Source organism: Podarcis raffonei, chromosome 16 (genome assembly GCF_027172205.1).
Source record: "Podarcis raffonei isolate rPodRaf1 chromosome 16, rPodRaf1.pri, whole genome shotgun sequence".
Classification (NCBI taxonomy): domain Eukaryota; kingdom Metazoa; phylum Chordata; class Lepidosauria; order Squamata; family Lacertidae; genus Podarcis; species Podarcis raffonei.
Window position 1 is genome coordinate 11,379,234 of NC_070617.1, and position 13,130 is coordinate 11,392,363.

Consider the following 13,130-nt stretch of genomic DNA (forward strand, 5'->3'; position numbering starts at 1 on the left):
TGGCCTTAAGACAGGATTTGTGAAGGAAAAGACAATGGGGAGGCTTTTCCATTTTCCTTTGACCTTGCAGAGAAAACATTTGGTCAGTATGGGAATCAAAATGGTTTCAGGTCGGTCTTCCTGTGCTGATCTATGTACAGTGGTACCTCGGGTTACATACGCTTCAGGTTACAGACGCTTCAGGTTACAGACTCCGCTAACCCAGAAATATTACCTCAGGTTAAGAACTTTGCTTCAGGTTGAGAACAGAAATCGTGCTGCGGCGGCATGGCGGCAGCGGGAGGCCCCATTAGCTAAAGTGGTGCTTCAGGTTAAGAATGGACCTCCGAAACAAATTAAGTACGTAACCAGAGGTACCACTGTACATGCTTGGTTGGTACACTTACGAACATTTAACATATATCTAAGACCTCAAAATTCCTATCACACTCTCCTGTACTATACTTATGGATGTGTGTTTGCCTTGTACTTTTATGAACATTTATTCTCTCTCTCTCTCCCTCCCTCCCTCTCTAAGACCTTAGAATTCCTATAACAACCCTTTCACGCAGCATGTTCCACGTGGGCCTGCTCTTCTCAGACGGAGGAAGCAGGCTGCCTATGCAGCCAGGGTCACGTCACCACAGACCCTTTGCTCCACATGCAGTGATGGGATATGTGGGCATATCTTATGGCTGAAGGATTATCTGGCCACGAGGACAAAGCGCTTTAGCGCTTCCGTGAGATCCCAGGCCAGAGTCAGGGCACTCAGACCCTAATCCTTCTTAAGCGGCTGCACCCTGAGCTCTCCGCTATCAGAGAGGGACACGATTCTGAGGCTGCACGCACACCTCACATTCAAAGCAAAACATGAAACAATCATGGCTTCCCCCTCAAAAATAAAGGGGGGGGAGCCATTGTTTGTTATTACAGACCCTCCAAGTGTCCCTGTTTTCCAGGGACAGTTGTGGATTTTCAGAAGCCGTTCTGGTTTCTGATTTGATCTCAGAATGTGCTGCTTTTCCTTCAGGCATCCCTATTTTTTATCAGATTAATGTTGGAGGGTATGTGTTAAGGTTGCTGAAAGTTGCTCAGAGACCTCTCTCTTCCTCCCACAGAACTACAAGTTCCCCGTGAAAAGATATTGATTGTTATACCTCTTTGGGAACTGTAGTTCTGTGAGGCGTTTCCCAACATCTCTCTGCACCCTTGACAAAGGACTGCTGCCATAATTGTCATATTAAAAGAGTTTCAAATGCTTGTAAAACTGTTGGTTCTGATGACACAAGATTAGGCTGTGGTGACGGTGTCCCCTCAGATCTTGTTTTGCTTTCGTGTGTATTCATTTTTATTTTTTGTTATGGATAGGGGCCTCAAAAGCTGGAAGGGGCCTGAGTCTCTCTGGATCTCTCGAGAGAGCCTGCTCCCAGATGCAGTCATGACTGAAATGATGAGGGGCTGTGAGGGTCCTGACACCCAGGGCGAAACGTGTGCTGCGTGCCAGATGTCTACAGGAGGTCTGGATCCTGCCATGAGTGGTGAGCCTGGTCTGAACACTGATCAGGAGATGCAGTGGATCTCAGCCAGGGAGGACAGTTCCCACCGAGCGCCTTGTTTGAACACCCAGGTAAGACAAGAACGTTCTTTTGAGCTGCTGTCCACCTCCATCTTCAGATAATATACCGTATTTTTTGCACCATAACACTCACTTTTTTCCTCCTAGAAAGTAAGTGGAAATGTCTGTGCGTGTTATGGAGCGAATGCCTACGGATGGCGGGGGGATCTGCTGCAGTCGTGAGCAGAAGATCCATGGTTCCCCTTCCTTCCCTCCTCCGTGGTTGCTTTGAAACAGCAAAGCGGGAGAAGAGCTGCTGAGTGGGGAGGAGAGAGGGACAGAGAGCCTGCTTGCTTTAAAGGAGCAAAGCGGGAGAGGAGAGGAGCCTTCTCCTCTTATACCCCTCTTCTGCATTATTAACAGCATCCTTCTCCACCCACCCCACGTGTGTTCCTTGTCCCTTGAGTGCTTTTCCTTCCCTCCCCACTTAAAACATGGTTACAAAGCACGGATCCACATGGATCCTCAGGATTTTTGCACTGGGTCACCCCAAATTCACCATCAGATCACATAGCATGTCCATTGCACCAAAAAAAGCATGCACCCACTGTTGCCTGGGGCCGCAGTGGTGCAAAAACGTGGTTACAAAGCATGGATCCACATGGATCTTCAGGATTTTTGCATTGGGCTACCCCAAACTCACCGTCAGATCACATGTCTGTGGCCACAGCATGAACCACAAAAATCATACATCCGCTGTTTCGTTTAGAATATTTTTTTTCTTGTTTTCCTCCTCTAAAAACTATGTGCGTGTTATGGTCGGGTGCGTGTTATAGAGCGAAAAATACGGTAATTGCCTCCTATGCAAGTTGAGGAACTTCCCTTATCCTTCTCATCCAGTGTCTAAAGCATGAATCAGAAAGCCAGTGAATGTCCTAATTGACTTTCCCTGTTCACTAGGGTCTTGGCAACTGGGACATCCAAATGCAAGCTTTGCAGGAGTTGAACTGCTAGCTCAAAGCAGTCTCTGTGTGTGAGCTCAGCTGCTTTGTCTACTGCAATTTGAGTCTTTGCCCCCCCCCCAAACAAGTTTTAGTTATCGGAAGAGTTTTATTTACCAGAAAAGGAAATGGCAAACTGAAGATGACGTCAGCAACATAAACCTTATCACATTTTACTAACTGCAGAATTGTAAAGTTGGAGGTCAGCTAAGTTGCAGCTGGCATAACTGATGGTCAGGGATGATGGGAGTTGGAGTCCAGTGAGGTTTTCAGACTCCAACTCCCATCGGCCCCTTGCCAGCATGTCCAATGGTCAGAGGTGAAGGGAGTTGTAGTCCAACAACATCCAGAGGGCTACAGATTCCCCACAGCTGAGCTAAAGCAGCCCAGCAGGTGGTTGTCCGGCTTCCACTGAAGGAAGGGAGAACCCACCCATTCCTCTAGGGTGGGGGGGGGTCAGCAAACTTTTTCAGCAGGGGCCTGGTCCACTGTCCCTCCGACCTTGTGGGGGGCCAGGCTACATTTTTCTGGGGGGGAATGAATGAATTACTGTGCCCCACAAATAACCCACAGATGCATTTTAAATAAAAGCATGCGTTCTACTCATGTAAAAACATGCTGACCGTCTGTGTGCTGGATTTAGAAGGCGATTGGGCCAGCCCCGGCCCCTGGGCCTTAGTTTGCCTACCCCTGCTCTAGGGCATTGGCTGCATTGTCAGCCTCACTCTGACCGTCCAGAAGCTGCTTGAAATCTACCCCCCTGTAACTTCTAAAGCCCACCATGGCTGCATGCACATTTAAAGCATGTGACTTCCCCCAAAGGATTCTGGGAGCTGCAGTTTTGCCCTTATTATTCCCCACACCCTTGTCGAACTACAGTTCCCAGGATTCTTTGGGGGGAAATCCTGCGCTTTAATTAAACACATGCTGCGCAGCACCCAGCCTCTCTCTAAGTCCTGAATTCAAAAAACCGTCAACATGTGAAAAGGCCTTCCGTTCTTTGATTTGGGTTAAAACTTCTTCTGCACTTCTCTCTCCAGCTCTTCCTAAGCCCGCCCCAGGGCCTGGGGGCAGATCCCTTCCGCGGCTCCCCCTTGGAGTCATGCGGCGACCTCCCTGGCGAGACCTACGAGGAGATGTCCAGGGACCCCCTTGAGCTGCCCTGCGAGGAGATGTGCGTCCGGGCAGCCCCTTGCGGGGGCCAGTGCCCGGAAACGACATGTGCGGAACTGTGTGAGAGCGTCTTCAAGGGGCCAGCCTCCAGGAGGCTGTATGAAGAGGAGCGTTATGTGGAGACGTGGTCAGAGAAGGCTCGCCTGCCCTCCATTGTGGTGGAACCCATTGAAGTGGGCGATGTGGAAAGCGGGGAGCTGCGGTGGCCCCCCGACTTCACGTTGCTGGAGGAGGCTGAGCAAGACGAGCTCTTTGCTGATGGCGAGGAGGACTTGGGGGCAGGTGAGTCTTACTGGTGCCCACCCCCCAAATCCCAACTTGATCTGTGGGTGGGGCTTTTTTCAGCCAGAACTTGCTGGAACTCAGTTCTGGTACCTCTCAGGTGGGCGCCATGACAGTGGTACCTCGGGTTACATATGCTTCAGGTTACAGACTCCACTAACCCAGAAATAGTACCTCGGGTTAAGAACTTTGCTTCAGGATGAGAACAGAAATAGTGCTCCGGTGGCGCGGCAGCAGCAGGAGGCCCCATTAGCTAATGTTGTGCTTCAGGTTAAGAACAGTTTCAGGTTAAGAACGGACCTCCGGAATGAATTAAGTACTTAACCCGAGGTACCACTGTAGTGTTATTTTTGTTGTTTTGGTTTAATTATTTACTTAGGTTTTAGCTTATATTTTATTCTTGTGAACCGCCCTCAGATCTTTTGATGAAGGGTGGCATAATAATAATAATAATAATTATAATAATTATAATAATTATAATAATAATAATAGGAGACGTTCATGGTGAGTTGTGGCACCTCTTTTTCTAGAAAAATAGCACCCTAGTATGCCACACTTTACTGAGTGAATACGGCCCAGAATCCTTTGCGAGAGATTTTCAGGTTATCCAGGTCCCAGGTCCCCCTGTAACCTCCTCCCCTCTTCCCGTTTTCTTGTTTCCCAAGGACTGTCGTCTTTCGACAGCGACGTGGAGGAGGTGCTTCTGTAACATTCTGCCCAATGTTTCCCTGGGACGGATGGACAGAAACGGCACCTTCCCAACGCCGCCCACGTCTAATCACGACTTGGCAACGTCTTGGAAAGGGACTCTGGGGCATCGCCTTGGAAAGAAGCAAACGTAGCATCCTGCTGTTTTGTTTCGAGGTGTCTCTCGGAGGGGTAGCAGATGTCAGGAGCTCGTCCTACACTCGAGTAGGACCCTGGCAGAGACACATGCTCGACTGGCATGTTCTCTCCCTCCTGGTCGATCGTTCAGGAGCTTCAAAAGCTTTCTTCAGCCCGAACATCACAGCGACCGATGCCAACAGACACCGGCACATTTAGATATCCACAGAGTTTGCGCATCATGCGCGTGACAGACCTCAGCAACTCAGCATTTTGGCTGATCTACTTTATTTACATATAAACACATGTGGAGCACTGCAACATGGCTCCCCCCCCCTCTCTCTCGCATCAGACAGCAAAGAGAAAAAGGACAATAGTCCCACTTCACGGAACACAGTAACACAGACATCCTGTCTCCGTCACTTCCCACTTTCCCAGGCAAAGGGGCCTGAAGACAAACATGGCAATGATGACTTCAGCGTCATTCTATCAACCAGGATGAGTGTCTATCAGCGGAGGATTAGGCCTGAAGCTCCTTCCCACATGGTGCCACCACGTTTTCCATTTAGCTCTTGGCTTAAACTGGGGCGGGAGAGGCAAATGTGATTCTCTAGGTCTAGAAATGTGAAGGCTTAGGAGAAAAAAAAATAGAATAATAATATTTTTTAAAGAAACATCCCTCCCAGGCCTTCACATCTCAAGCCAAAGCTCTGTCTGGCCCTTGGGACTCTTTCCAGTCACCTTCGCTCCTCAGACACACCTGCTTTCCCCCAAGGCCCCCAAAGGGCTGTCTAAAAGAGAACGTGGCCCTCAAACTGAAAGGGCTTCTCCATCCTTGGTTTTTTGCCTGCGGCTAAATCTATATACATGCAGCTGGAAGGAGCAGGTCTGTAGCTTGAGGGTAACTCCTGGATCCAGCCCTGTCACTGAAGCCTCAGGTGCTTATTTTGAGCTTCAGCTGGTTCGCCAGCTTTTGGACAGAAATGGCTTGGCCACTGTATTCCGCACTCTGGTAACTTCCAGCTGGATTACTGCAACACACTGGATGCGGGGCTGCCCTTGAAGATAATTTGGAAACTTCAAATGGTCCAAAATGCAGCAGCTGGGTTAAGGTCTGGAGTTCTCAATTACTTAGGCCCCAAATAACCGGTATCTGAATGGCTGCCTCTCAAGTGTTAGGATTGGCAGAGGGGGCCTGTTGGTAGTTCCACCATCCTCACAAATTTGGGGTGGTGGAGGCCTTGGCGAGGGCGTTCTCCGTGGCAGCCCCTCTATTGTGAAATTTCTCTCTTCAGAGTTGTATATGGCACCTGCATTATGTAATTTTTGTCATATGCCGAAGATTAACCTCTTTGACACCTCAGATATACTGGTATGTATATCTTAGAACCCACCCTATTCTCTCAACTGTCATGTTTTAACTTATTTTAAAATAACATATTTTTAAACTGTTGTAACCCGCCCTGGAACCTGATGGTGAGGGTGGGTGAGAAATGTAATAAATGAGAATAACTCTCAAACTGGCTCATTTTCATTCCCTTTTGCCATTCCTGTTGTTTTCTGCCTCCAGTGCTTTCTTCCCTGGGTAGGCTTGTTTACACAGAAAAGTTTTTAGCAGACGCCAAAACAAGCACAACAAAGGCACCTGCCTAAGATCAAGTGGCAGGGAGTTCCAGAGAGCAGATGCTGCCACACTACACAATCGATTGCTTGAAGAGCATTAGCTAGCACCCAATTTCTAAACCCCAGCCGGCCTCGAAGGTTTTACTTCACCTCATAGGATACAATTTTTCGATCCCTCTTCTATTTGACAGCTCCACTGGTCCCTGAAGAGTCTGGGCTTAGTATGTAAGCATAGTAACAGATGCCACCGATATGCGCAATTTCCTTCACGGTAACTTTCACCCCCCCTGCCTGTTCCAAAAATGGCACCCTGGCATCCGGATCCTCATCAGAAAACTGAAGTAGGTTCCCCGTGGGCCTCAGCACCCTCAGGCACTCTGACACCAACGTCTTGGCTCTGCCCGGGCCCTGGGGGCATCGCAGCAGCGTATCACAGGTCCCCTTGTCGAGTATGAGGTGGAACGATCCCTCCTCAAAGGTGCTGGTCAAGGCAGTGGCATCGGCCAGGTAGCAGTGCAGTTCAGAAAGAGGGTGCCCTGGTGGGGGGCTCTCCCTTACCAGCTGTTGCAGGGAGTCAATGGCTGGAGGGGAGAAATCCAAACACGAGATGTGAAGTTGCCGGGGTGAGTCTCGAAAGAGCCCCAGGCTTAAAGCGGATGTGCCGCAGCCAACGTCTAGTATTTGGGTCTGGCCGGCTGGCGAGCTCTGAAGGAAGGAGAGCAGGAACCCCGAGACATCTTCGTAGGAAAAGAACCAGTCAAAGTGGCCAGGATGCGAAGCTCCTTTCTCCTTAGCGCTGTAGAAGCGGTCCCAGGCGCCACGCCGGTCCATTTGCCGAAGGAGATCATCTGGAAGATGGATGGAGGCAGAAGGCGCAGCGTGTCAACTGCAAAGCCACATATTCGCTGGACCTCAGCTCGCCTTGCCTTTCTCTGACCCCACAAAAATTTAAAACTAAACACATACCGGTATGTAACGAACGAAGCTTTGCAGGGTTAAAGAAAGAGAAAAATGGTGCAAAAAAGTATAAAGATAGAGGTAATCTACATTAGACACAACAGTTTAGAAAGAGTAAAAATTTTGAGGTCTTAGAACAAAGGAAGGAAGTCAATATGTGCATATGTATGTACTGTAACGATTAAAATGACGATATGGTTTTATTTGTAGATGTGTTTTTGTTTTCTGTTTTTCTTGTGTTTCTTGTGTCCTTTTTTCTCTTGTGTTTTTTTTCTTGTTTGTACTGTTTTATTTTTGATTCAATGTTTGTAATTTTTGTTGTAATTTTGCATTGAAAATTAAAAATTAAAAAAATAAAATAAAACTAAACACGCAGGGTATTCTCCAGAGCGCAGTCCTAAGCACACATTTACTCAGAAGTTAAATCCAAGGTGGTTTACTCCCTTGGCATTAACCAGCCCTTTTTTGTGACTTAGAATCATAGAATTGTAAAGTTGGAAGTGACCCCAAGGGTCATCTAGTCCAACCCCCCTGTCACAAAAGCAGGACATTTATTATTTGATGTATATTCAAATTTATTATTTGATGTACATTCCCTAATCGTGTTTGTTATGTTCTCATTTGTTTTATAATTGGAGAAAATCATCATCATCATCATCATCATCATTGCAGGACAAAAATAAACCAGAAGATCTGTGATATAAAAAGTTACAGGATTCAAGCAGAAGGTTGCAGCGTTATGATTTGGGATGAAGCAATGTGGCTGCCCCAGGACTTTTGCAGGCTCAAACTGTATTGAAAGCTGGATTGCATATAATTGCACCTACACGGTCATAAGCACAAATCATCATGTGTAAGCATCAGACAGGATGTTGGGAGTGGCCCTCAGTTACCTTCAAAGGCGGTTTTTGCCCTTCTATGGGACTCCCTTGGGGTAGCCATTTTCCCAAAGCATAATTCAAAAGTTGGAATCAGAGTGGGGAGGGACCCTGAGGAACATCTAGTCCAACCCTCTATTATTCCCTCCAATCATGAACACAGGTGTTGTGTGCCGACCGAAATGCAGCAAAAATGGGATCACCAAGAATCAAGAGGAAGGACTCAGCACGCTCAAGGCAGATTGTGAGATTTGCCAACGCACAAACACCATCGGAGAAGGGGAAAAAGATTGGTTATACTGTTTTTAAAAAATTGTTGGGGGGGAATGCTAACTTATACTTAAATCCTGCTCTTACATGTCATGATCTCTCATCCAAGGACTGATGAAGCACAAAACTGCTTAGCTGCTGCACCTGATGCTGTCAGACCAATTGTGTGTGAGTGTGTGTGTGTGTGTGTGTGTGTGTGTATACACACACGTAAAAAAATGCAGACAAACAGCATAAGACTCTTTGCATAGCAGAGCATTCTTGTTTGGGGTGCCCTCGGTCTGTGGTTGTGTATACATTTAAAGCCCTCACCTTCCTTCAAAGAACCCTGGGAAACTACAGCTTACCCCTCACAGCGCTACAATTCCTGGCACCCCTTTAACGAACTACAGCTCCCAGAAATCTTTGAGGAGCACGTGCGCTTCAGATGTATGGCGCGTTTGCATTCATTTGAACAGGCAGCACCATCTAATAAATCTCCAAATCCGGAGCCCAGCCGCCGCCTAAGCTTTGATGCAAGCAGATCAGGATCAATACTCAGATTCCTTGAAAGGAGCCTTTTGCAAACCTCAATTGTGCAAAAGCTCCCTGCCCTCCCTTTTTCTCCTTGGCGTGAGAGGCACCCACCTGACCAAGAGGAAGAGGAAGAGGCAGAAGAAAGCGAGGAGCGCACCAGCGTCCTGAAAACACCCCGAGGACCTTTCAGCCAGCTTGCTGCTGTTGCTGCTGCTGCTGCCATCTTCAGTGGGGCGGGAGGAAGGGGGAAGGAGGAGCTAAGGAGATCTCTAGAGCACAAGGAGGAAGTGGCCGATCTCTGCAAAGCCGCATCTGTAGCCCCAGCAGCAGCAAGAAGCAAGCGGCATCTGGGTCAACTTGCAAAAGCAGGTCAAACTTTTGCCACCGTTTTCCCGATGTGTTTCGCTACTGCTCTGCAACGTGGGAGGAGAAATATTGAATAACGCTTGGAGGGAGCATGAACCCACCGATGTGATCTAGGGAAGGGGGTTGATGAGGTTGTCGTTATCTGCTAATTGGGTGGGTTTGTATTGCTTTGTTTGCTGTTCGGGTTTTGCTAAGGTTGCTTGTTAGTGTTTATGGGGCTGCGGTGCTGTTGCGATTCTTCCTCCAATTTATTTATTTTAGTTCATAAAATTTATACACCGCTAAGCCCCTCAAAGAGGTCTACTGTTCAAGACTTTTGAAACGTTAAAATAACATCCGACTAAAAATAGATTAAAACTCGCATCCACTGTATAAAAACTTGCCCACGCTTGCAGGAACAAATATGTTTTTAGCCTGCACGGGAAAGAGTAAAGCGAAGGCATGATATCAATTGGCAGGGAGTTCCAAAGTGTACTTGTGCTGCCGCCCTAAGAGATTTGAGTTATTAAAAATGCAGAATGGGTCTTATGTGGCTCGTCTACGTTGCAGAGACGTTTCACCTTTAAGCTCCATATAGAATCTAATTCGCAAAGCTTCAAACATTGTTATGGGGTTGAAGCCCCATTCATATTTTTATGAATATATGAATGAGCATGCTGGGATAGCTTAGTCCGTATAGCATGAGACCCAGCTTCAGGATTGTGAGTTCAAGAGCCGCCGTCCCCCTTGGGCAAAAGAGTCCCGCATTGGAGGCGGTTGGGCTAGATGATCGCCGGAGATTCCTTCCAACCCTTAAGAGTAAACAAATATTTTTATTAACGGGTGTACTTTCTTGAGACATAGGAGATCAAACCGAGCTTACACACAGCATTGAGAAAAAAGCATATTTTGAGGAAAAAAATGCTGAAATATAGCTGAGCGAGGAACTTATGCTTTATCTATTTTTTGCACCAGTAATATTCCCCCCAGAGGGAGGTGCACCGTTCCTGCAGGTACTGCAATACCAGGTCGATGCATGGAGTGGATGGAGCAAGCCCCTATTCCATCTCCCAGTTCCAAAAATCCATTTAATATATAGTCCTCAAATAGAGGACATATCAGATATTAAACTGATAAGAACAGATACTACACTTGATCTTAGCCAAAAGGCCGAGAAGCGATACCAAAATCAACAAAAATTAAGCGGGTCTCCTTTCCCGATGGCTTTTGAGGTGATGGTGGGTACTTGGCGCCGCAAAGCTCTCACCACCCCATCAGAATCAGCACCGTTTCCAATTCCACAAAATACACTCTGACAACATTTCTACTTGTTTTCCAACTCAGCACCCTCTAGATCGACAATTTAACCTCAAAACTAGATTATTCTTTCGATTTTATCAATTTCTCAGCAATCTGCCTGGTTACTCCGATGGCGATTGGTGCTAAATCTGCATAGACCCGCCCATTCACACGTCAGGCGCCTTGTAACTGTTAACTCATTGCGTGCCAGTACAGGTCCCCAAAGTTTCCCGTTCCTAACTTCCTGTTCCCCTTGAGAGCATCCTGCAAAAACTCAGCTCTCAAGCCAAGCAAAGCAGAGTTGCTGAATAAATATTTCCCTTATTCCAAGCAACTTTAACGAACTGCAGGTTCCAGGGCGTGGTGCCTGGTTTGCATTGGGACTGAAGCAGGAAATGCAGGGAGCCCAGGCAGGAAGTGGAACCAGAATGACAGAGGTGGGGCCAGATAATTCTCCCTTGCTCTCCTCCTCCTCTTCCCTGCTGAGTTCTGCAAAGACAAGTCTGCAACATTTTTCCACCTTTGCTGCATCAAGCAGTTGGTCCCTTACCTTTCCCGCCCCGACCTGGCCACAGTGATCCATGCGACGGTCTCCTCCAGGCTTGACTACTGTAATTTGCTCTGCCCTTGAAGCTGTCCCAGAAACTCCAGCGGGTGCAGAATGCTGCAGCCAGGCTCCTCAGGGGGTCCCTGCCATGGGAGCATATTCACCCAGTGCTTTTCCAGCTGCACCGGCTCCCAGTGGAGTACAGGGTCAGATTTAAGGTGCTGCTTTTGACCTTTAAAGCCCTTCACGGCCTAGGACCCTCGTACCACGGGACCGCCTCTCCCGGTATGCCCCACGGAGAGCCTCAAGGTCCATAAATAGCAACACCCTAGAGGTCCTGGGCCCTAAGGAAGTAAGATTAGCTTCAACCAGAGCCAGGGCCTATTCAGCTCTGGCTCCGGCCTGGTGGAACGCTCTGCCTCGTGAGACCAGGGCCCTGCAGGATCTGATTTCTAAGACAGAGTTGTTCCGCCTGGCCTGTGGCTTGGAGCCAATTTGATTCCCTCCCCCTCTTTCTTTTTTCCTTTCCTTCTCCTGCGATGAGGCTGCATTTTAATATTTAAAGGTTTCAATATTTTAATATTGTATTTTAATCTTGTTTTTAAGTTGTATTCATTCAACTTGTTTTTATTATTGCTTGTTAGCTGCCCTGAGCCCGGCCTTGGCTGGGGAGGGCGGGGTATAGATAAAAATTATTATTATTATTATTATTATTATTATTATTATTATTACTCTAAGGAAAAGGAAGCTGACAGGCAGCCCCCCCCCCCTTGTTCCCTGGGGAGGCAGGCAGAAGGGGGCTGGCTGAGGACAGATTGTGGTTGGTGGGGCAGCAGCCATTCCCTTAAACGGGCAAATGAGAACCAATGTCCACATTTGCATGGCATTACCTTTGCATGGAAATGAATGGCCTTTGCACTGAAACAAGCAATGCAAAATAACATAATCATACTGTAATTCATTATGTAAAATTCTGCCACAGCAGACAGCTAGACAAATAACTTGACTCTTGTTGGAAGGCAAACTGCAGCAGAAAGGAATCAGTGCTGCTTGTCAGGAGCAGGAATAAGGACAGAAATTGATGCCTTCTTAAATCTCTAATTTATTGGGCGGCAGTGTTGGGGGGAGTTCCTAAAATCTGCTGCATATTTCTTAACCTGTTCATTGAAATGCCAGGCCTTATGTAGTCAAAATGGCACCCTCCCTGGAGATATAAGCAGGCAGGACAGTTTGGAAAGTACAACAAATATATATATTTTTAGGGAGGAAACCAATGGCGACTAAGTAAAGTCAGTGGCCATGGAATGCTGAGCGGATGGGTGGGGAGGTGATTGGAATATTTTGGAAAGAGAGCCTGGCTGGTTAGAATTTGGAACTAGAACATTCTGAAGCAGAACATTATGCTACTTGTTTTATTTTTTTATTTTTTCTGAACCAGCAGAAAATTAGGTGCCATGTTCCTGGAGGCACTGGAATCCCAGGCTGATGCAGGGTTGTTTTGTATGTAGTTTTGACTAAAGTACACATTTTTGCAGGCAAACTATTTTTAATACAGTCATACCTCTGGTTGCGAATGTGATCTGTGCGGGAGGCACGTTTGCAACCTGCAGTGTTCGCAGCATGCACGTGATGTGATTTGGCGCTTCTGCACATGCACCATATATCATTTCGTGCTTCTGCGCATGCACAAGCACCGAAACCTGGTGCGTCTGCAACCTGAAAACATGCAACCTGCAGTGTTCGTAACCCGAGGTACAACTAATGCACTTGTGCGTGTCATTTTCATAACTTTATTTGTTTTCTCCAAATATATGTATGTTTGCAAAAGTTGTTCGGTTAGACAAACTTGGTAATAGTCAAAACACATTCCACACTCCAAG

The 13,130-nt window shown here is 47.2% G+C and overlaps 2 protein-coding genes and 1 non-coding gene across 3 annotated transcripts; 1 reads left to right on the forward strand and 2 right to left on the reverse strand.

Moving 5' to 3' along the window:
- Positions 1 to 762: 762 nt before the first annotated feature.
- On the forward strand, positions 763 to 5,353 carry LOC128403852 (uncharacterized). Its single transcript, XM_053368955.1, has 3 exons — positions 763 to 1,606; positions 3,576 to 3,990; positions 4,656 to 5,353. The coding sequence occupies exons 1-3, from the start codon at positions 1,340 to 1,342 to the stop codon at positions 4,697 to 4,699; spliced, it is 726 nt and encodes a 241-aa protein (XP_053224930.1). The 5' UTR covers positions 763 to 1,339; the 3' UTR covers positions 4,700 to 5,353.
- A 987-nt stretch (positions 5,354 to 6,340) lies between these two features.
- On the reverse strand, positions 6,341 to 9,308 carry CSKMT (citrate synthase lysine methyltransferase). The gene is made up of 2 exons (XM_053368954.1): positions 9,171 to 9,308; positions 6,341 to 7,286 (listed from the first exon to the last, which is right to left on the reverse strand). The coding sequence occupies exons 1-2, from the start codon at positions 9,280 to 9,282 to the stop codon at positions 6,619 to 6,621; spliced, it is 780 nt and encodes a 259-aa protein (XP_053224929.1). The 5' UTR covers positions 9,283 to 9,308; the 3' UTR covers positions 6,341 to 6,618.
- Positions 9,309 to 10,395: 1,087 nt separating this feature from the next.
- LOC128404520 (U2 spliceosomal RNA) lies at positions 10,396 to 10,586 on the reverse strand. Its single transcript, XR_008328121.1, has one exon. It is a non-coding gene; the product is annotated as a U2 spliceosomal RNA (small nuclear RNA).
- Between the last annotated feature and the right edge of the window lie 2,544 nt (positions 10,587 to 13,130).

Coding starts and splice junctions, on each gene's coding strand:
- LOC128403852 (XM_053368955.1), top strand. CDS start 1,340: ATGGATAGGGGCCTCAAAAGCTGGAAGGGGCCTGAGTCTCTCTGGATC. Junction 1,607..3,575: donor CGCCTTGTTTGAACACCCAG/GTAAGACAAGAA, acceptor TTCTCTCTCCAG/CTCTTCCTAAGCCCGCCCCA. Junction 3,991..4,655: donor CGAGGAGGACTTGGGGGCAG/GTGAGTCTTACT, acceptor TTGTTTCCCAAG/GACTGTCGTCTTTCGACAGC.
- CSKMT (XM_053368954.1), bottom strand. CDS start 9,282: ATGGCAGCAGCAGCAGCAACAGCAGCAAGCTGGCTGAAAGGTCCTCGG. Junction 7,287..9,170: donor TTCCTCTTCCTCTTGGTCAG/GTGGGTGCCTCT, acceptor TCCATCTTCCAG/ATGATCTCCTTCGGCAAATG.